Source organism: Pholcus phalangioides, unplaced genomic scaffold (assembly GCF_987345545.1).
Source record: "Pholcus phalangioides strain wild (caught in Gottingen) unplaced genomic scaffold, Ppha-v1.0 ptg000028l_1, whole genome shotgun sequence".
Lineage (NCBI taxonomy): Eukaryota > Metazoa > Arthropoda > Arachnida > Araneae > Pholcidae > Pholcus > Pholcus phalangioides.
In genome coordinates, this window is record NW_028301618.1 from 3,519,072 (window position 1) to 3,541,067 (window position 21,996).

At 37.1% G+C, this 21,996-nt stretch overlaps 2 protein-coding genes across 2 annotated transcripts in view; one reads left to right on the plus strand and one right to left on the minus strand.

The window, feature by feature from the left end:
* The window catches only part of LOC149067779 (serine/threonine-protein kinase tousled-like 2), a 71,399-nt gene extending 60,754 nt beyond the window's left edge, over positions 1-10,645 (plus strand). The window contains exons 17-18 of the mRNA XM_089252025.1: positions 4,990-5,097; positions 9,650-10,645. Coding sequence (XP_089108151.1) covers positions 4,990-5,097; positions 9,650-9,778 — 237 coding nt within the window. The 3' untranslated portion in view covers positions 9,779-10,645. The remainder of the gene's footprint in view (positions 1-4,989; positions 5,098-9,649) is intronic.
* A 7,665-nt stretch (positions 10,646-18,310) lies between these two features.
* Positions 18,311-21,996, minus strand: part of LOC149067780 (uncharacterized) — a 30,073-nt gene continuing 26,387 nt past the window's right edge. Inside the window, exon 8 of the mRNA XM_089252145.1 lies at positions 18,311-18,555. Coding sequence (XP_089108271.1) covers positions 18,537-18,555 — 19 coding nt within the window. The 3' untranslated portion in view covers positions 18,311-18,536. The remainder of the gene's footprint in view (positions 18,556-21,996) is intronic.

Below are 21,996 nucleotides of genomic sequence, written 5' to 3' on the forward strand. Positions count from 1 at the left end.
GAGGAATGAGGAACTTCTAACATATAGGGAATGTGCTGGAGATTACAATTCATCAAAGTTTGCAATCTGACCACTGTTTATAACATTTTGAGGTACCCCCACAGCCAGTTGTTGCAAGGGTTAAGGTGCATCCTGTCTTCAGCAGCTGCTTTGCTGGTATTGCAATGTGCATCTTGATAGAAGTTCTATCCACACACTGATGCTGTGGAAGTGCCGAAATGATGTGGTTGCACAAAATAGATTATACTGCTGGCCAAGTACAGCATCATCTACTTGCACATTTTGCACTTTTTTCTTTTGCGAAAGAAACGTCCATTGCTTCAGGAGTATCCATGCAAATTTTCAGGTCATTCCGATCAGTACTTATTGTATAGTTTTGGAATCAAAACTTAAATTATAATCACCCTGTATATAGCTGATTATTTTTTATAAATCTGTTACTACTATACAGTAGAGCCTTGATTAACTGGGCTTAACAGTGTGTAAAAGTATAAAAAAACAACTATTGAATATTAAGACTGGGAGATGTGCTACTTCTTATGGGAATGAAAATGTATGTGAGGTAATGTAACAACTAGTACACTAGTCTTTGTCCTTTAAGGACAGCTGGTGTCTTTATTGGATTATAGGACCACCTGCCCCTAGCATGATGGTGTCACTACTGTAGCTGCTTCTTTGTGAAGGGAAAAAGAAACCCTGTGAGATATGTAATACACCACTACATTTAGATGTGTGATGCAATCCGTATTCATAAATTTGCTAAAGATAGAGCATCAGAATGTAGCCAAAGGTTAGAAAATGTTGTAAGAATGAGAAATTTTGGCTTTTATATATAACTTTAAATGACTAAGATACTTCATATGAAAAATATATATATATTCTGGCACTTTTATGAGACTTTTTGAAAAAACCCACTTATAAAATGTTATGTCATTTAAAGATATACCGTCAGAATGTACCCCAAGGATATAAAATGAGGTAAAAATGAAACATTTTGGCTAATAATGAACAAATATGATATTTTTCAGGGAAAAAAATGATATTTAGGCCACTTTTATCTGATTTTTTGAAAAAAACCAAAGTGGTTTTTTTAAAAAAACCAGTTGGTTAAAACCAAGGTTTAAACCATGGTTTAAACCAACGTGGTTTAAACCAAACAACCCTGTCTACGGGTAAAAAGTGGTTGCATATTGAGTTGGCACTTGAGCTCAGTGACGGAGGCAGAGGATGACCAACAGTTAAGAATGAAGCGGGCGGATTTATTTTGAATAGATTCTAATTTGTCTATATTGGAGAGAGTATAGGGGTCCCAGATTTCACAGGCATATGAAAGTAGAGGAAGGATGTAGGTTTAGAAGCAGAGATGTCTGAGGTGACGGGCGGAGTTTTTGAGGTTCCGACGAAGAAAAAAAGAGTTTTTGGAGACATTTATGAAAGAGGTAATCAGAGATTCCAACGGAGGTCAGCAGAAATAATTACACCCAGATATTTATAACTAGAAATTTCGGCGATCAAGGAGTTATCGATAGTGTAAGAAGAAACGAGGGGAAATCTTTTGCGAGTAATTCTCATAAAAACTGTTTTTGAAGAATTAAGGGGTAATTGCCAGGACGAGCACCATTGAGTGACAATGTTAAGGTTATTTTGGAGAAATGCTTTGTCAGATTCGTTGTGCACCGTGTGGAAGATGACGCAATCATCTGCAAAGTGTCTAATATGACAATTGATGGAGTTTGAGAGATCGTTAATGTAAATCAAAAACCATAATGGCGAGAGGACCGAACCCTGGGGTGTGCCAGACTCAACTTGGAGAAATGGGGAATTCTGGTCCTTGAAGGAGACAAACTGACTGCTGTTGGTAAGGAAGGCTTCCACCCATTTAAGCAGTTGAACACATAGGCCAAGGTTAGAAGAAGGGATTATTGTTCTTTTATTGTTCTGTTATTGATTTTATACATTCTGGCATCCATCGATTTGTTAAGAAATTCTGCAGAGGAAAGGAATGTGTAAGAGCTGCATGTACGGTTACATAATTGTGCCTATACACCAGAGACACAACCTTCCTTTCTTTGTAATAGACATTAATGGCAGGCTGCTCTGAATGGAGACATTACAGCCTCTCTTAACAAAGCAAAGACCACCCCCAGGTGGCGTGGCAAAGTATAGGGAGATGATGCAGTTTTCTCTGCCTATAATGCAATGGGTATCAAACTTGCCCAACATGTAAGAGGAGCCAGGTTTGATTCCCTGATGAGACAGCTAACTTTTCTTTCCAAAGGTTTGTATCAGCACAAATATCCAGAAAAATGTCTTTCTCATTATATTACAGACAGAGAAAACAACTGTTTAATGTCTGTCATACTTTCCTGGCAGTAACAGTTTCGTAGCCAGATGAAATCCGAAATTCCTGCTAATCAATATGCACGTGAATATCCTCGGCTCTGTGCAAGGGTCACTTTGAGAATCACTGTCTTAGGGTTATGATGACAATCAGCATGTGCGCTGTGCCGCACAGCGTACTTTCGCCATTGTGACAAATCACAATGTAATGCCCCATTTTCTTGAGAAAAAGTAGAGTGTCTACCATCATGGAAAAGTCACAAAGTCCCAGAAAAAACAGGAAATAAAATAAAGGCTATGGAAGTGAGGAAATAAGATCGCTTGTGCGCCCCCCCCCCCCGAGACGAAAAAAAACCCTTCATATAAAAAAACATTTAAAAAAAAATTTAAATTTCGAAATAAAATACCTTTATTTGTTATTATTAGAGCCCGGATTATATGCAAATGCATATGTGCATATGCATTTGCATATTTCGCCTTTTTTGAGCATTAATGCATATAAATGCATAAAATCAAATAATTTTCAGGATAAGTGCATATTTTTGACGTTTATTTAAGTTCACTCAATTTTTTTTTAAATAATTTTCCAAATAAATATTGTTCACAATATTTTCATAACATCAGTTTTTTTCCCGCAGGTGAAATTTAGTGAATTAATACATATTTATAAAGTATTTTACGAATATTAACCGTTTTATTGTATTTCTAGAGATATGTCAGTGTTAATTTTTTTTTTAGAAATTGTGTCGAAATTCTTTTTTTACTGCTATTTTCGTTATTGAGCAGCTACAACAAACTGAAAATGAAAAAATTCCTGAATAAGAAATATATGTAGAAGTTATTTGCATATGCGGGGGGAAGGGTATATATATGAGGGGGTATTTTTTTGTAAATGAGTACATATATGCACTAAGAAATAGAAAAGATGCATTTCAAAAATACTCTCTGCTTTTTTTTTTTTTTTGGATGGTGATTTTTTTAATGCATATTTTTTCTCATTTGTTGCATATATTTCGGAAATTTTAACTTTTAAAGATTTCTAGTGCATGTCCTGGGGTGTTTAATGCATAATTTTGGATTCCCAGTGCACATTTTGTTATTTTAAGTGCACATTTTGTATTTTAAGTGCACATTTTGTACTTTAAGTGCACATTTTGTATTTTAAGTGCACATTTTGTATTTCAATTGCTTATTTTTGCATTTTTAAGTGCATATTTTTGCGTTTTTAAGTGCATATTTTTGCATTTTTAAGCGCATATTTGCATATTTTTAGAGCATATTTTGCCACTTTTTTAGTGCATATAATCCGTGCTCTAGTTATTATAATTATATTTTCTGTTAATTTCAATGCTATTTGAAGTGTAAGAACTCAAAATTTCTCTTTAAGAAATTCATTGCGACCCACCCTTTAAACCATATATTTATTGTAAACCCTTGACCGCGGAACAAATGTGGCCTGCCCCCTCAAACCCAATGTTATAAAAATTAATTAAGCGGCACATTTACAGATCTCTTAAATGATTCATGGCACATTTACAGATCTCTTAAATGATTCATGGCACAATTCCAGAGCATTTAAGTGGCCTGTGGCACATTTTCAGATCACTGAAGTATGCCGTGGCACATTCAAAGATCACTTAAGTAACCGACACAGTTTTAGAACACTTAAATGATCTGTGGCACATTTAGAGATCCCTTGAGTGACATGTGGCACAATTTTAGAGCACTTAAGTGGCTCTCAGTGCGGCTCTGCATCACTCAAGTTACTTGTGGAACATTCCCTGATTACTTAAGTGATCCATGGCATAATTACGGATTACTTGAGTGATGCGTTGCTCAGTTCCACTGCATTTAAGCAGCCTGGACACATTTCCACAGCATTTAAGCAGCCTGGACACATTTCCAGAACACTTAAGCGGCCCAGACACATTTCCAGAGCACTTAAGCGCTTAAACCCCCCCCCCCCCCCCCCCCGTCATCAAAAGTCAGCAAATCAGAAACCCCCCTCCCCCCATTGATGCTGACGTAATACTTGAATGACCCCTAATCAGTTCAGTCAAATAAATCAGGTAAAATTATAAACTTTTAATAAAAATTTTAATCAAATTTTGATCTAGTTGATTAACTCAACTGAAACATTTAACTGCAATTAACAATTAATTGATTAACCGACCCGATTAATCAGACCAGCCCGGCAAATAAGTTAAGAAAAAGTCACAGAATTTACCTTTGGGTATGTTGGCTTTTCAATATTTGAATCAGCAACTCAGCAACATGACTTGCATTTTGAATAAGCTCCAATCCTGTTTTTATGGGTTAGTTCTGTTGATGATTTTTCATTGGTTAAAAATATTTTGATGAGAGAGTAGTATAATGACAGGTAATTTTCACCTACTTGGCATTAATTGGGCTGCTGTGTGTGTTATCGGTAAAGAGGCCAGTATGTTACCTTGTTTTTGTTATAATCAACATCAATGTGTGAGGTGCAATCTGAATTTATTTTTTTACCAATTCCAACTGTTTCTTTCAATACAGCTGATTATTTCAGCTGTGCATATAGGTGCTAAACATGCGTTATAAGTTGCTAGTGTCCCAGCAAGTCATATTGTGAGTGTAATTTATAAATATTATTTTTCCCGTTTCTTGCAGCCGTTCGGACATAATCAGTCACAAGCAACAATATTGGAAGAAAATACTATCCTAAAAGCCAAGGAAGTGGAATTCCCACCGAAACCTGTTGTGAGCAATGAAGCCAAGGTATTTGCAAATTACTATTTTTTTTTTATAGTGCTATTGATTAAGATGAGGGTTACATTTTTTCCCTTCCTTTTTTCAGACTTCATGATTTGCTATGTTATTTTTAAATTTACATTTGACTCGTTTAATCCTTATGATTCTCTTTCAATTATTGAAAGTGCTGTTTTAACCCATTAACGCCAGCACCTTGATGTGCTTTGAATTCCATTTCGACTTTCCATTTTAACTTCCAAAAGATTTTTCAAATACATCAACACACATAATACTGGACGACAAGTGTCTTCGATTGAGGACAGCAAAATATGACAACACATTTGAAAAAAAATAGAAGTTAAACAAATTGAATGGTGTTAGAGTTATTAACATTTAAGCTGTAATCTAAATGACCAATTACAGTAGAGTCTCGATAATTCAAAGCCAATGGCACAGAGGCTACCTTTGGATTATCAAAAAACTCAACTAGTACTTCTAACCCAGTAGGGATACCCCCCTAGAAAAATAACTTTTGCTGTTGCCCATGAATGATGCTGTTGAAGGTGGGCTTGGCTATTGACCATTTTTAAAATAATGAAACATATCTCTCTGGATGAATTTAGTGCTGCGATTTGCTTTCACAGCTGTGCTGTTCCAAAGCTCTCGTCAATGCTTAGCTCTTTGTACCATGGAAATGCCCCTATGAAAGAGTTCCTGGACTGACAATTCTAAAGACTTTTATCTGAGTGTCCATCCTGGTGTTATGAATCACTTTCAACATTTTATTTTTTGGGACCGAGTGCACCAATCTCCAGTGTTTTTTTTCTTCCGATTGGCGACTTCCTGAGAGAGGTCTTTTGACAGGGTTTTCAGCATAGGCATCTTGCTATCAGAAGAACAGGGCGGGGAAGGGGGATTGCACACACCTTCTACTTACTCCAAACCAGGCATTTTCAACCTGTTGCTCACGAGCATCGCGGTGGTCACTCAGGTGCTCTCTGAGGTCCACAGTGTTCAATACCCGTGCCTGATTTCGTGCTCGCACAATATGAATTGCATTCACGGATTAAAATCTTCCTGGTTTCAAGCATTCAGTATGTCAAACTTGTCGAAAAGGTGCTCTTCTTTTGATGGTGGGTAATTGAAGTAATTGGGGAGTGCTTGCGACTAGAAAAAAGTTGAAGACCTGTGCTCTAAACGTTTATCTTCTGAAGGTATTATTTGTGCAAAATCTGTAAATATGAGCCTGCTGCCAGGGTACACCGATTTAAATCACTTGATTTCAATCACAAAATTTAAATTTCATTTTTACTTCATACAGGCTGTCTCAAATTGTTTGCACAGCTGTTGTCTCTGTAACCGTTGATTTTCGAAACATACTTTTTCAACATATTCGCTGCAATGTGTCTATAAACCAGTCAAGGATTCATATGCACCTTCCGGTTGGAGTTTTTTCTATTGGCTTAAAACCATCAAGGTTATGCTGTGCCAAACAATGATCAAGTGGTACAGTGAGTTGTGGTTGAATTTGCGTTAGCCAGGTTGCACCATGAGAAAGCATACCACATGACAATACCTTGTAACCTCGAATAGGTGATTGCACTTATTGCAGCAAATATGTCAGAAAAATATGCTCAACAACACTTTAAAAAGCAAATACCATTCCCCAAAAACACCTTCTACTGTCTTTTGCTATTGCAATTCAACCACTCATTCTACGATCAAGAATGCTTGTTTAGGTGTTGCATATCAGCTCTTAAAGTGTGTCCCATGAATTTAGAATCACCCTGTAAACTTGAACCCAATCCCTAGATACAGTGCGGAAAGATAGTGGTTCTATTTCTAGATTTTGTGCGTGGGAAAAAATTGCAAAAAAATATAGAGAGCTTAAGTTAAATGTACTTGGTGCAGTTATATTTCAATGGGGCACAATAGAGTTCTGATAAAAAGTGAAAAGTTTGCTAGTTTTTACCAAAACTCATTAAGTCTGTGAAACAATGAGAATGTGTAAATCATTAAGCAACATCATGTGCAAGTTGGAAACGCATCATAATAAATGCATCCATCAATTGTGCGAGAAACAATCTTGTCAATATAGAATGTGTTTTTCTATTAGTTGACGCTGAATGACCCTTTGGTGGTTGTACATTGAGTGAATCAACGAATCTGCACCATATGTGATACCGGGGTGCCAAACAGATTTTTAATGTTCATATTGTTTGTTTGTAGTTCATTCATTACTGACGAATTAAATTTGAGAGATTTTAAAAAAGCAGGTAGTTGATATGAAAATAAGCATTCCTAATTATTAACAAGATTTGTTTTAATTAATAAGCAGTATTTTAATCCAAAAAAATCTGATTTAAATTTTTTAAAAAATCACGATTTTTTCATACCCTGCCTGCTGCAGTGAAAAGAAACATGAATGAGTATGTAAGACGGGGTGGTCAACTCTCGGCACATGGACGCTTTTCAAAAATTAAAGAAATTCTATTCCATTTTTTAATCACAGAAAACATATTCGACTTTAAACAATCCTTTTCTTATGTCTTATGAATGACGGTCTTATTGTCTGCCAAACCTATTTTTAGTATGGTGGGTACCATGGGCGGAGACATGAGGGGGCTGACCCTAGCACCAATGTTGGAGCCGATTGATATAATGTATATCCATATATATATGAATTAACATCATCATGCCTCCCTGCCTTTGAAGTCTATCTGCCTATATGGTAAGCACTGTTAAAATAATAACTATAAGATGTGTATGACTTTATATTAAATGCGTTTTCCTCCAGTTTTCTGACTTCAAGGCATGAATGAGAGCCATTATACTTTTCGAAAAGTTTCTCCGCAGAGAGCATGCACCTCTACAACACGATACTTGCATAGCATTAACCGTGTTTACTGCAAAATGTGGGAAACAGATGCAGCAAGAACAAGTTCAGTTGTGAAGACATAAATACTTTAGGTCCACACATACACCCAGAACACACATTCTGGTATTTGTTAGAAATTCCATAGAGAAATGTGTATGAAGTGCATGTCCGGTTAAGTAGTATTCAATGCGATTCTGTTTGGGCATAGTTGATGGACATCATGATCGTCCACATGGGAGACATGCATTGTATACCCATGAATTTTTGGGAAAGGGGGCTAAGCCCTCTCACAAAGTTTATTAGGGGGAGGCGGAAAGCCCACATAAGCACTCCAAATCCTCAGGTTCCGGTGGCCAACATGGTATAAGTAACTTTCACGATACACATACACACACAATCTGCATTGCGAAAATTGAATTCGTGACTCAAAAATAAAACAATTTAGAACTCAAAATAGTGACAAATTCAACATTTTTATGAATATACGAGAATAGCTGAACATATTTCGCAGGAACGAAGAGAATGCTTGTGTCGTGTAAAATGGGACACACGTGGTATGTGTGTTAAAATCCATAGAGCAGCATGTGCATCGCAAATAATTTTGATTGTGGCATGACTTGGAGAAAAGGTTGGCCACCACTGATGTAAGAAAACAGTGTTAAGCCTATCTATTGCTATCTATTTTCCGGTACAGTAAAACTTTGATTAACCGTCACCCTCCGGACCAGGGTTGTGACAAGATAACAGAAATCTTTTAATACATATGTACATTAACGTGATTTCACTGCGGGCTTGGGACGAAGATTAAAATAAAACCCTTTAAAAGTGAATAATACATACATATTGTATTTAATTTTACAAAATGACCAATATGAGAGTAGTAATGTGTACAGAAATGTATTGTAACACTATAAACCGTACGTTACAATACTTTAAAATAATCTGTCATCTCCTTCTGTGTTTTTGAGGCTCCTGCTTTCTACGCGAACAATTTTGCAGAAAAATAAAATCGGAGATTAGGCCTTACTTTTTTAGATTACATATAAGCGCCAAAATCGAAACACAGCTTAAAAATATAGAACAGTAGCACTATTATAACGTTATGCCGATAAAGTTAACCAGGGCACTATAAAACGAAACATTCATTCGAACACGCAGGCTACTCTGTCACAACTGAGTAGCAGTATAATCACTTCCAGCTTTATATAGTACAGTGTAAAAGTAATCCGTGGACAATTTTAAATATGTCTGCTTGTTTGTTGATACTCACAATTTTTTTTAGATGATGACAGGTAACAGAAACTGGCGGTAAAAAGGAATTTTAATGTACATTCTATTATACCTCTGTGACACAGTATGCATCACTTACGGCCGTATTCACCAACACAGTTTAAACTGCAATCTGTGTCTATCGCTAATCCTTTAACCTGCGATTGCAGTTTGAAACTGTGTTGGTGAATACGGCCGATAGTCATTCTCATAATCAGTAGATTCTATTGAAATTTAGCTGCATGACTTGCAACATTAGAAGCAAATGTCTTCCAGCAGCGTGTATTGATCCCCTTATTTAATTTTCTTCAGGTGGGTGGTTTGTCAACGGCAAGTTCACTTTACTGCCATGTGTGGATGACACCCCCCCCCCTCTTTTTGTTGGTTGGTTCTAAATTTCATAATTTTTTTCTCATTTATTCCCACAAACAGCAATTTATCCGACGGTGCTTGCAATACAGAAAAGAAGACCGGATCGATGTCCTGGCTCTCTCAAGCGAGGACTACCTGCGACCAAACTATTCCAAGCACGGTAGACAGTCGTACGCAGAGAAGTCGTAGCAGTTCACTCCGCTTATTATAACGAATGAATGTTTTCTTGTTTTCTTTCTTTTTCCGTTGTTTTGCTAATGTTGGACTCGAATGAAACGAATGGACATACGAATGAATCTTTACCTGTTATGTGGAGAAATGACGATGGGATTTTTTTTTTGTACATAAATTATGTATATGAGAACTCTACGTAGTAGCTAGAGGTAAGCAGCGGCAGAAGAACAAAGAAAAAAAAACATGTATGGATGTTTTTGCCGCTGCTTCAAGGTGTTTTGTACAGTTATGAAAAATTATGAAAGTATGATTAAAAAAAAGTGTTCCTAGACATGACTTGTATAAAATGAATTAACGATATTCCCCCTCTCCCCGAATTCAAGATAATGTTTCTCCGATTCTTCCCCCTGATACTCTTGTGAAAGCCCCACGAATGTTTTTATTTTACCCTGCCTAAGAATCACCGGTATGTTATCCGTCACTATATCTTCCCCCCGTTTCGTCCATAGCAGTTTCTTGTGTTCTGTTTCCCCTGCCGATCCTCATGCTCGAAGAATCTGTGTAAATTAACGAATCTGTGGTGTTTTTTCGATTTGCGAAAAATTATAAAGAAAAAAAAAGTATTCAAAGCATGTGCTTGCTCGACAGGCGCCGAAACACGTACACGAATGAATAAACAAATTTCACTAGAAACAAACGAAAAAAGGGAATTATTAGCATAACGTAAATATATATATATATATACACACAATTGTATCACAATGCAGTAGCATCTCTTATGGGAATAATTATAATTGAAAAAAAAAATCATCTTAGGTAATCGCTCTATTGTGTATTTTGTTCACATCCTGAACTTGAGTAATAAAAAAAAATACGATTTGAGACTCGTGTGTGTTTCTGTGATTATTTATTTATAGTATAGTTGTGAAGTTCGACACACACACAAATTGGTTTCAACACATCGAGATTATGTTACTGGAGGGAGTACGACGTCTGCTGCCTTTTTTGCCTCGGCAGTGCTGAGAACGCAGTCCACAACATCATTCGTCTGACAATCATGTGACAAGTTGAATGATAGTGTAATCTTAGTTATTTTCTTATCGCATCCATAGGAGTTTAAAACAATAAATGAAATAATTTCAGCATCGATGATTCCAGAATTAATGAAAGATAATTCCAGAAATAATGAAAGATAATTCCAGAAATAATGAAAGATAATTCCAGAAATAATGAAAGATAATTCCAGAAATAATGAAAGATAATTCCAGAAATAATGAAAGATATAATTCTAGAATTAATGGCAAATAATTTCAGCATTGATGAAAGTGATTTCAAAATTATTGAAAGAAATAATTCTATGACTAATAATGGAGATAATTTTAGAATTAATGAAAGAGAGAATTTAATTTTTATCTTTAGAACAGTCCTCTATCCCCCCTTTTTTTTCAATCTTTAAAAGACAATTAATTGAACTGTACATTTCAAAAGGGAAATTGTCAGGCGCAAACTGTGTTATGATGTCACATGATTTCCTTGCATTTGTTGTTGCTACTGCCATCACAGCGGCTCGATGCTCTCCCTCCAGTAATATAAGCTCAATGTTTCAATGTGAATTTAATTCTTGTCCTGTCGAGTTTTTTTAAAATTTTTGGTACAACATTGGTCTTCAGCATCTAACACTGAGAGTTTTACATTTTCTTTTCCTCCGCCTAATATTCTTACCTAATTTTGTGTCTTACAACAGTGCCCTTCAACCACTGGTCGAGTGGTACCGGTCAGTAGAAAATTTTGCCCAATCAAAATGGAAGGGGGGATGATAGATGAGCTCAAGTAGAATTATAACACCCAACCAATCCTACCTCGAACCGTTATAACCAAATTATGATGGATAAGTAGATTAAAGTCAATTTGATTTTGCCAATATCTCAGCACTTGTAGCTCGCCATTAAATCCAGATATTATGATGAAATTGGTGTCACCTTGTAGGATTTTTTCAGCAAAATCTGCAACTGTCAATTCCGAATGTTCTGCTTCAACAAATGCCAGTTTCAGTGATGTATTGCGAACAAAGGCTAAATTTCTCCTGAACTAGAAAACCGGCATGGTTTATTGTAGGCTCTTTTGAAAGCTGGTGCAATGGACAATTTTTTGGTAAATTTGACTGATTGTAGCTGGAAGTGTGTCTGAGGAGTTGGTGATTAAAAATTTTGGCGACAATTCAATTTGAACTTCTCCAATCTCTCAGCGCTTGTAGCTCGCCATTAAATCCAGATAATCTGATGAAATTGGTGTCACCTTATAAGATTTTTTCTGCTCTTTCCAAATATGAGCTTAGTTATTGTTTAGGTCTTTCATAAATTATTTTTTTAGACTTGACACATTTTTCCTAATTGATATTCATACACCATAACTCAAAAATGGTTCGGGATAGGGCAGGGTGTTTCATGTTTCACTTGGGATCGTCCATCACCCCCTTTTGTTTAGCAGTAGGCCACATTTACCCTGCATATAGCCAAAACTGAATTTCAGATTTAAAGAATGAGACGAAGTTTGTTTTTAAGTTCGGACACAGAAACGAAAGATGACCAGCATTCCTTTTTATTCGAGTTTGTATATATTACTGGCGGCGTTAGGAAAGAATGGGAAGATATAGGTTAGCTAACAGAGTAGTCTGACATCCCGAGTGGAGTGTTTAAGGTTGCGGCGGAGGAAGAAAAGTATTTTTTTTTTAGACACTTTTGGTAAATGTAGTGAACATGTTTGTTCCAAAGTAGGTCGGCTGAGATTATGACACCGAGATATTTGATTTGAGAAACTTGGGATAACATTAAATTATTGATGGAGTACAAGTATTCAAGAGGAATGAATTTACGGGTAACTTTCGTGTGAAGTTTTTTGAGATATTGATTGGCATTTGCCTGGTCTGCGATAGAAGCCAGGTTATCTTGGAGAAGTTTTTGATCAGCTTCATGGTGAATGATATGGTAAATTGCAGTCATCAGTAAATAATCTATAATCTAGTGGTGCGGTGAAGGGGTTCTGGAAGGTCATTGATGTAAATTAAGAAAAGTAACGGGGAGAGAGGACCGATCCTTGAGGGGTCCCAGACTTTATGGGAGTGGATGGGGAGTTATGGTCATTAAAATGGACAAAATGTTTACGATGTTTTAGGAAAGCAACCACCCAATTAAGTAATTGTACGTTGAGGCCAAGGCATGAGAGTATAAGGAGAAGTTTATCAAAGGCTTTAGAGAAATCTAGGAAAATGATATCTCAGTTTGTAGGTTTTTTATCAATGACTCCCAAGAGGTCATGGATGACAAGGACCAATCGAGAGGTAGTAGAGAGAGATTGTCCCTAAAGCCATGTTGGTTGAGGTGAAAGTTAGAGTCTAAGTGGATACATTTCTTTTGCTACAATATGTTCGAAGATTTTACAGTAGGAGGAGGTGATTGCTATTGACCTAAAGTGGGCTTGATTTGTGGATAGGAATAATTTTATTGATTTTCCAGTCATTGGGGGGGGGGGGAGGAATAGCAGTATTTAGTGAAACAAACAGGATTAAAAGATGGTCTGAAACTTCATCAGCACAGAATTTAAGAATGGGATTTGGGATGTCATCAGGGCCAACAGAATAGGGTTTCAGTTTTATCAATAATTTTAGGATACCCTGTTTGGAGAAAGGTATTGGAGCGAGTTGTGAATAGAATAAAAAAAAGGAGTATTGGGAAGGGGATAGGTCTTATTGAGAAACCAAGCAGAACGCTAAATTGAATTCAGCAGCCATCTCTGAAGGAGATGATTTATGCTTATTTGAACTTCTGAGGGAAGTGGGATCAACAGATTTAAGTGTGTGCGTCTAAGGTAACTCCAGAATTTTTGTTGGGTTAGTTTTTAAATAATGGGGTAGAGAACGAGAGAGGTATTTGGTCTTTTGAGCGGAAATGAAGTTTCTGAGGTCTCGGGTGGAGGCTGAAATTATGGATTTGAGTGAATTGGATTTTTTAGTTTCATATTTGAAAGCGATACGGCAGATTTTTCTCTTTAGATGAATAACGTCTCTGGTGATCCACGGATTAAAAAAATACTTAGAAGAAACTCTTTAATTGAAACTGTAGCTATAATACATTTAAAAAAGCATTTGTCTATAATATATTTTAAAAAGGTCCAGAGGATGTGGATATTTGTTAGAAGAGGATATGGATAGAAAATCATTGAAGTGAGAGCGAAGTATATTTTGTGTAAGTGGATAATTTGCCTTGTTGAAATTACGCTTAGGAGAGAGTTTGTAGGAGGGGATAGAATGGAGGAGGGAAAAGTTAATGACCGGGATTTTATGGTCAGAAGATGGAAGTAGTAAGGATTAAAATTAGATTGGTGGTAGCGATAAGGTCTAAGGTAGAACTGGAGTAAAAGGTGGTTCTTGTGGGTTCTAAGATGGATTGGACCCAAGTTAAATTTAAGGAAGATATCTAAAACTTTGTTATTAATTCTCTGTGATTGCCAGACAGGGATTCCATATTTTTCCAGTCAATACCGGGAAGATTCCAGTCTCCGGAGATAATAATAGAATGCGTATTGGAAAACTTTTCAAGAATAATTTCCAGTTGTTCAAAAAGGTGGAAATCAGGAGAGGGAGGGAAAAGATAATAAGTGGGGAACAGTTGGGTTGAAGCTATTCGCCTCCAACAATTTTGAGGTCGGAATCTAATAGAATTTCAGTTAAAGGGATAGAATTTTTAAAAATAAGTAAGACCCCCCCCCGAGAGTTCCTGTCTTTTCAAAAAGCATTGTATTCAGGTGGTAAAATTTCAGAATTAGAGATTGTATTATTTAGCCATGATTCTGTAACTCTAAGAAAATGGGGGATTATGAATGAGTAGGAATATGATTCAAGAAAATCTGTTTTACTTTTTAGGGTGCGAGTGTTAATAGTTCCCAATCGAAAGGTATTATTTTTTCATTTGGAGGTTGTGTGGACGGAAAGGTTGCTCGGGGCAGTAGCCTAAAGGGGGCACCAAAGGGATTTGGGGGGGGGAGAGGGAGGGCAAGAGAGGGTTCGTAGAAGCATGGGGGGGGGGAGAAGATGGCGATAATGTCATTAATATTGTGGGATCCGACATATTTAGTGTTATTGATAAGTGTAAAATTGTGAATAAGTTTTACTTTAATGCCTTTGTCTCAGAAATCTTGACTGGCTCTCCAGATTTGACCATGAAATTTGCATGTATCGAAGGAGAAATCTTCTGAGATACGAGCGAGTGGTCAAAACGTGTTGTGAATCTAATGGGCAGTTTGTTTCTGTGTAATGCTAGTTATGTGTAGTGTGCTGCCATGAAATTTTCAAACTATGAGTGAAGTGTAATAATTGAATCGTTGTAGGCTTGTTGCTCTCTGTGGCGAAACTTTTTAACGGGGAGATCGGCCCCACAGTTGGCACAACTAAAGGAAACAACTTCAGCCAACCACCACTGTGGCGACAGTGGGGTTCGAACCCGAGTCCATCTCTATGACCACTCAACCACCACAGTGACCAATACCCCAGCGGACCACGTGACTGACTAGTTTGAGCAGCAAAACGTAAGCCAAGTTTCTCCATCGCGCGCGCGAGCGAGCTGTTTTCCTATTGCGTGGACAGCTCTATCCAGTGGTAGACGCTGTGGCCACAGATGTCTCAAAGTGGACAAAGATATATCCAGAGGTGGATTTATGGTTTTACCACCTGTGGGGCTATACAAATTTTGCTGTCCTTCCCATAAAATTTTCTGGACTACTCATTTTTAAAGTTTGCCGCTTACTTCCCCCCCCCCCATCTTCAAGTCACTCATTAGCTCATTACATGCTTGCACATGTTCTTGGTCATTCTTTGGGTTACTCATTGACGGGGTTGTTTGGTTTAAACCAGTGATTCCCAATGTGGGCGTTAACGCCCCCTGGGGCGATGGAATATTCCAGGGGGCAGTAGAAGCTAAGGGTATAACATAGAATCTATGGGTTCGATTGCGTTGGGACAAAAAAGGTAAAGTATCTTAGTTATTTAAAGTTACATACAGAAGCCAAAATTTCTCATTCTTACCACATTTTCTAAATTGGATGGAATAGTTTTCAGAAATCATTGTAATTTCTGATTCATTTCATCTAGCTGGAACACAACGCAGATAGTATACAATAAATATGTGTAAGTTTATGAAATAAGTGAATATAAAGCCCAGGATATAAGAGCTTTAATGACTAAACTGCCTATGTTATTTTTCACCATATTACTCATGGCATATACAAATCTGTGACTTTACCCCAGTTAATTTTACTCATGCTGCTTATATGCCAGAGAGGCACCAAAATGATGTCATGCGCTTGTGAGAATTTTGTCTCAAGCCTTTTCCTGCTCCTTCACATGGTGCATAAGGGCTACTATATATACTTTTTAATAAAGGTACCCGTGTGTGCATAGAAGATAATGACCTAGGCAAACCACATTCCTAGATGTGAAAGGCACTATACCTGTCAGTATAACTGCTCTATCTCAAAGCAATGCAGCCTGAGTGGGATGACCGTTAAAAACAAGGACAGGTCCAGGACGATTTATTTCATACGTTTGTTAGATCATCTCTTATTTTATGATACAGACCAATGTTTCTCATAATATTCAGATCAGGGAAGGGACGATTGCCGTCCTCTGGAACTGTGTCTGTTTTGGAATCGGCTATAAACTGTAGATCCTAATACAATTACCCCTGGTATGCAGAATATGATAATGATGTTACAAAAATGGTCACTGTAGCTGCGAGGGATGATAGCTTGTTACCTTATTATTTTCATTATCAGAGTGTCTACCACATACCCAAAGAAAAGTTTTGTGAATTTTTTTTTACTTCTGCTTGACTGCCTAAATAAGGCTTCGCTGGAATCTTACATCAAATAACTTTCAAACAAACCAACCACGACCATGGTCTAGACAAAGTAATTTTGATTAATGCGCAACTAGGAACCATTTTCCATTGAACACTAAACATACCAGTGAATGGCATAAAAGGAAATGGCATATCGGGAGAAAGAATAGTAGAAAATGAATAATAGAAAATTTGAAAGCAAAACAAGAGACTGAGAATCTGTTAAAGATGCTGGAAAATAAAGTACACGTGGCAATCATAAATTAGTTAAAGATAAGGAGCTTTGGGTTGCAAATGTAGCCCAAAGAAATAGAATTGCTGGGAGGAAAAATTATGTCATGGAAAAGTCAGCTTTTATTGTGACATAACTTGAAAATTTCTTAAGGGAAAATTTTGTTTTTGGTGCAAGATGGTGCAGAATTGAAGAATTTTGCCATTTTTCGTAGCAAATGAGGGAAAATTGTCAAAATTGCAGCAGACATCTGAAATTGTAGCAGATTTTCCACTCCTGCACAGGGGTTTTTTTTCCTCCTTCACAAAGAAGCAGCAACAGTAGTGAAACCATCGTGATAGGGGCAGGTGGCCCTATAATCCAATAAAGACACCAGCTGTCCCTAAAGGACAAAGACTAGTGTACTAGTAGCTACATTACCTCAGACATTTTCATTTTCTTTCCCATAAGAATAGCACATCTCATACTGTATAATATCCAGTCTTAATATTCAATAGTGTTTTTTTTTTATACTCTCACTGTTACGCCCAGTTAATCAAGGTTCTACTGTATAGTAGTAACAGCTCTATGAAAAATAATCAGCTATACGCAGAGGGAGATTGTAATTAAAGTTTTGATTCCAAAACTATACAATAAGAGCTACTGGTCAGAATGACTTGAAAATTTGCAAAATGTGCAAGTAGATGATGCTGTACTTGGCCAGCAGGATAATACCATTTTGTGTAACCACATCATTTCGGCACTTAAACAACATCAGTGTGTGGATAGTACAATTTTTATCAAGATGCACATAGCAATACGAGCAAAGCAGCTACTGAAGAAGTGAGTGATAAAAAACATGCTTGCAAACTGCTTTGATCACACACAGGCATGCACACAAGCTCTAGGTCACTCTTTTGGTCATTCACATACTTGTAGGTCACTTTTAAATACTCACGTACATTGTAGCTTGCTCTGAAGATCACTCATATGCTTGCAAACTCTTTTGGTTATTCGGTGACCTGGTACCATGCTCTCTGGGTCATTCACATACTTGCAACACTGTTTTGATCAGTCACATGCATGCAACTCTTTTGTTCACTCACTGATCTGGTCCTCACACTTGTAAACACTCTAGGTTACTCTTTTGGTCATTCACCAAGATGATCCCTTGCTCTGTAAGTCACACACTCACTGATGTAATCCCTTGCTCTGTAAGTCACACACTCACTGATGTAATCCCTCGCTCCCTGTGGCACATTCCCAGATCATTTAAGTGACCAAGGACACATGTTCAAACCAATGAAGTAGGTCACGCTCCCCAAAAGGTTGAGTACTTTTGTTTTCAACCATAAAAGATAAAGAATTTCAAGGTGAGTTCCCAAACTTTTAGATCCCGCTATTAACACAGAGTGCACTCAAACAGGGAAAAAAATTGTGAGATAATTTCATAAAGAATACTTGTAATTTTATTAGCGTTACAAAATGGACTACATACACTAATATGTATTGACTATATTATATGATTATACATATGGCATTGATTCCTGCTCACATGATATAAACCCACATTGACACATGTGAAGCAACAAGTACGAAAGCAATGCCATTCCAGATGCGAATAATAAATATACATTATTAAAAAAATAATAATTAAGACACCAGGTCTTCTTCAGGGTCTTCTCATCTTTCTGAAATAACGACAAACAAAAATAATGAATGAATGGATGTGAGCCAATCAAGTCTGTAAAGTTTTCTGAACTAAGCACATATTCAATCGTTCTTAAGAGAATTTCACATTCTAATTACTTACTTCTTGTTCCTAGAGCCTGAAACACAGACAGAATCAGTGTATTGGACATTTAAAAAAAGAAATTCATAGATTTATATTGTGGGGCATAGATGATTAGTTCGTAAAAATGTATAGTTTGTAAATTTCAATTTGTATAGTTTGTAAGTTCAACTGTATTCTCATGGTCCATACTATCCATCCCATTGAAAATTTTAAACACTTTGACCATATCACCCCAGACATCTGTGTGTGGGTGCACCTCAAGCGTTGTGCACCAACAAGAGCCCACGTGGCTCTTCTCTTCACCCCCAACCAATTCCGTGTGACGGGGGTGGCCAAAAGCTGTCCTGTGAGATGATTTTTTGTGGCCCGCAACTATGAAAAATTACTGTGTATTAAACTGATTTTTTATCATTTAAGCCATCATTTTCAACAGCAGACCTGATTAATAGACCATTTACTTCATTACTTCTAATGATGATAGTAATTATTCATGGTCTCATCACACTGCCTTTTTGTACACAAGTACTGCTTTTAGAGTTTATTACGGGCATTTTTACCATTTCGTTCTGCCATGTTGTTGGACAAGTTGACTTTTTGTGGTCTCTATAAGAGATGAAAATTTTTCGAAGTGGATACCAACTCACAATGACACCTCAAAATTACAACTGACTATATATATACTAGCTATAATACCCGGCGCTGCCCAGATTTTTTTCAATTACTGAGAGGATTGAAAAAAAAAAACCATTGTAAAAGGCATAAACTACTATACTAACAGGATTTAAAGAAGTGACAAACGAAATAAAGGCATATGCATGTCCGAAATGCATTGCTAGGGAACCACTGTAACCATTCTGAAAGTGATTGTTAGAGCTCAGGAACCATTGTTGCCTGACAGTTTTTTGCCCGTTTCGGGCATTTGCAAACTTTTAAAGTAGTCTGTCGTTCAATCTGGGCCCTGTTTGGTACATATGCAAAATTTGGCGATGATCGATCTAAAATTTTAGATTTGTATAGAGAGCATACAGAAAATCAATTTCACATATATAGATATATAGGTTACGCAGACCCTAATAATTCCAAAAAAAAAGTGTCATATGGGGTGATCAGGTTCATATTGTGCCGTTGAGCAAGAGAGTTCCACTCATCTCTAAATTTCGGCATAGCAGTTTGCTGGTATTCCAGGTTGAGAAGCAGACTAAAGCCCCGTTCACATGTGCAAGATTGGGGGGTCGCTTTGGTGATAATTACCGGCATGACAACTTTTTCCCCCTTGTAGGGAAGAAAAAGGTGGGACAGAAGCTCATCAAAAAAGCCCCATCTTTCTTGGGGTGGATTGGAGGTCGACACAGACCTTCTCTCCCATAATCCTTTGCACCGCGAAAACAGCTATAAGCTCCTTCGTCAACCATCTTGAATCAATCACTTCCGTTCAACCTACGTAACCAGTGACGACTTCCGGAAACAAGAGGTGGGATTACCGGCATAAACTCAACGTCATGTGAACAGTTTGTAGCGAAAATCCCCGTTACCGGGAACTTCCCGAGATGTTTTATTGTACATGTGAACGGGGCTTAACACTCACTCAAACCAAAATACAGATATTCTGTTCCAAGAAAGTAACTCAAATAAATAAGAATGCATGTATCGCAGATATGGTTCCGTGTCATCTCATAGACATACACGAGCACCAGGTAATGGTGCATATCCTTTCGCATCTACAGGTAGTCTGCCTGGTCCATGCAAAGTTGGTCCATTTTACCTTGACCTTGGTAGTATCACAGATTTACCCAGTCCAGACAGTCAATACTATCCACACGTCTGGCTTTTGGCACACTTTCCATTCCAATAATAAAAGTCCTCTCGAAGTCTATCAGCACGTGAATCAATTCCTTGAGAGTCTATCTGGCCCGTGTGGCCCTATTTGTTGCCAAATCAAGATAAAGGAATAAAAAATAATTTTCAGAAAAATGTTTCGTCTGTAAAGTTCAAACTATGGATGTAATTGAATTTACTAATTTGCAAAAGAAACTGTAATTTTTTTATGCATTGCATCTACTAGCTGGAAACCAGAAAAACAATGAATATGCATCAGTATATGAGGAAGTGGAGCCCAGGGTAAAATTTTAATGATTAAATTGCCTGTATTGCACCATATCACTTGTGGAGGACAAATTTGAGAATTTTACTGGTGCGGCCCATGACGCTGCAGCTGACTACTATGTTGGCCCTTGAATTGTTAGAAGTTGGCCACCCTTACTCTATAGGTATGGTCCCCACTACTTAACGGCATTGGTTCACAGATTCATTCTCCAAAATAAAAACGTTCAAACAAGAAACTTTTTTTTTTCATTTTTTACAACATAAAAATATATAGAAGCTAAAAAAATGCCTCAACTCAGCTGCGATACTTACCATACATGTATCTCATAAAAAGTGTAATTTTATCAAACTTTTCAACATGAACAGTAATCAATATGAAACAAGTTAATACCCGAACAAGGTGATTCAGGAAGAATCATTCGATTTCGAAATCAAATGACTGAAAATACAAACACAGAATGATAAGTAACGTGAATATGAAGAGGGGAAATTAACTAAGTTTCAGATTATGAACAATTAATGACACTCGTGCCTGAGAAGAAATTTCAGTGATGAATTGTGCGGCAATGGGTTTCAATTGTTCATTGGTGATAAAACCTAGTCTTTGTCAATACCCAGATAAGAACGGATACTGTACATAAGAACCGATTCATGGGTGGTTTTAGCTTTGTATGTTTCATTCTTTTCAGCATTGAATTGCAAAGATAGAAATATTATTGCAATTGCATGCATGGGTGTGGAGTTATTGGAAAAATTGGCTTTCAAATATTGGGAAAAGTGGTGTTGAGACAAACCCAATGACTCTATATTGTGATTATCACACATGCTCAAAGGTTCTGTATTGTCCCTGAGCAGAATATAATTCAATGTCAGTCTTTCCATGCAGAATAGAGAAATCACATCTAATACCGTTCAAAAAAAAAAAGAAAAAAAGTTTCCTTTCGTGGATGCTATCAGTGATTGAGAACCTTGGGTGTGCATATGAACTCTTAAAAGCAGTTTTATATTGTTACGATCTATCGACGATAGATGGCGCGATTCGTTTGATGGCTCTCAAAATGTCGAACTCAGTTGATATAGGTTTCGGTTAAACGGAAAAAAGGTCCTAGGAGAGCTAGAAGAACATTCTAGAAAGCTCCGCCCTTCCGGAGAATGGTTCAACCCCCCCCCTCCAGACAGACCGTACGGTGGCGCAGACGACTAGGAAACTGTAAAATAGAATTTTGTGGAATGT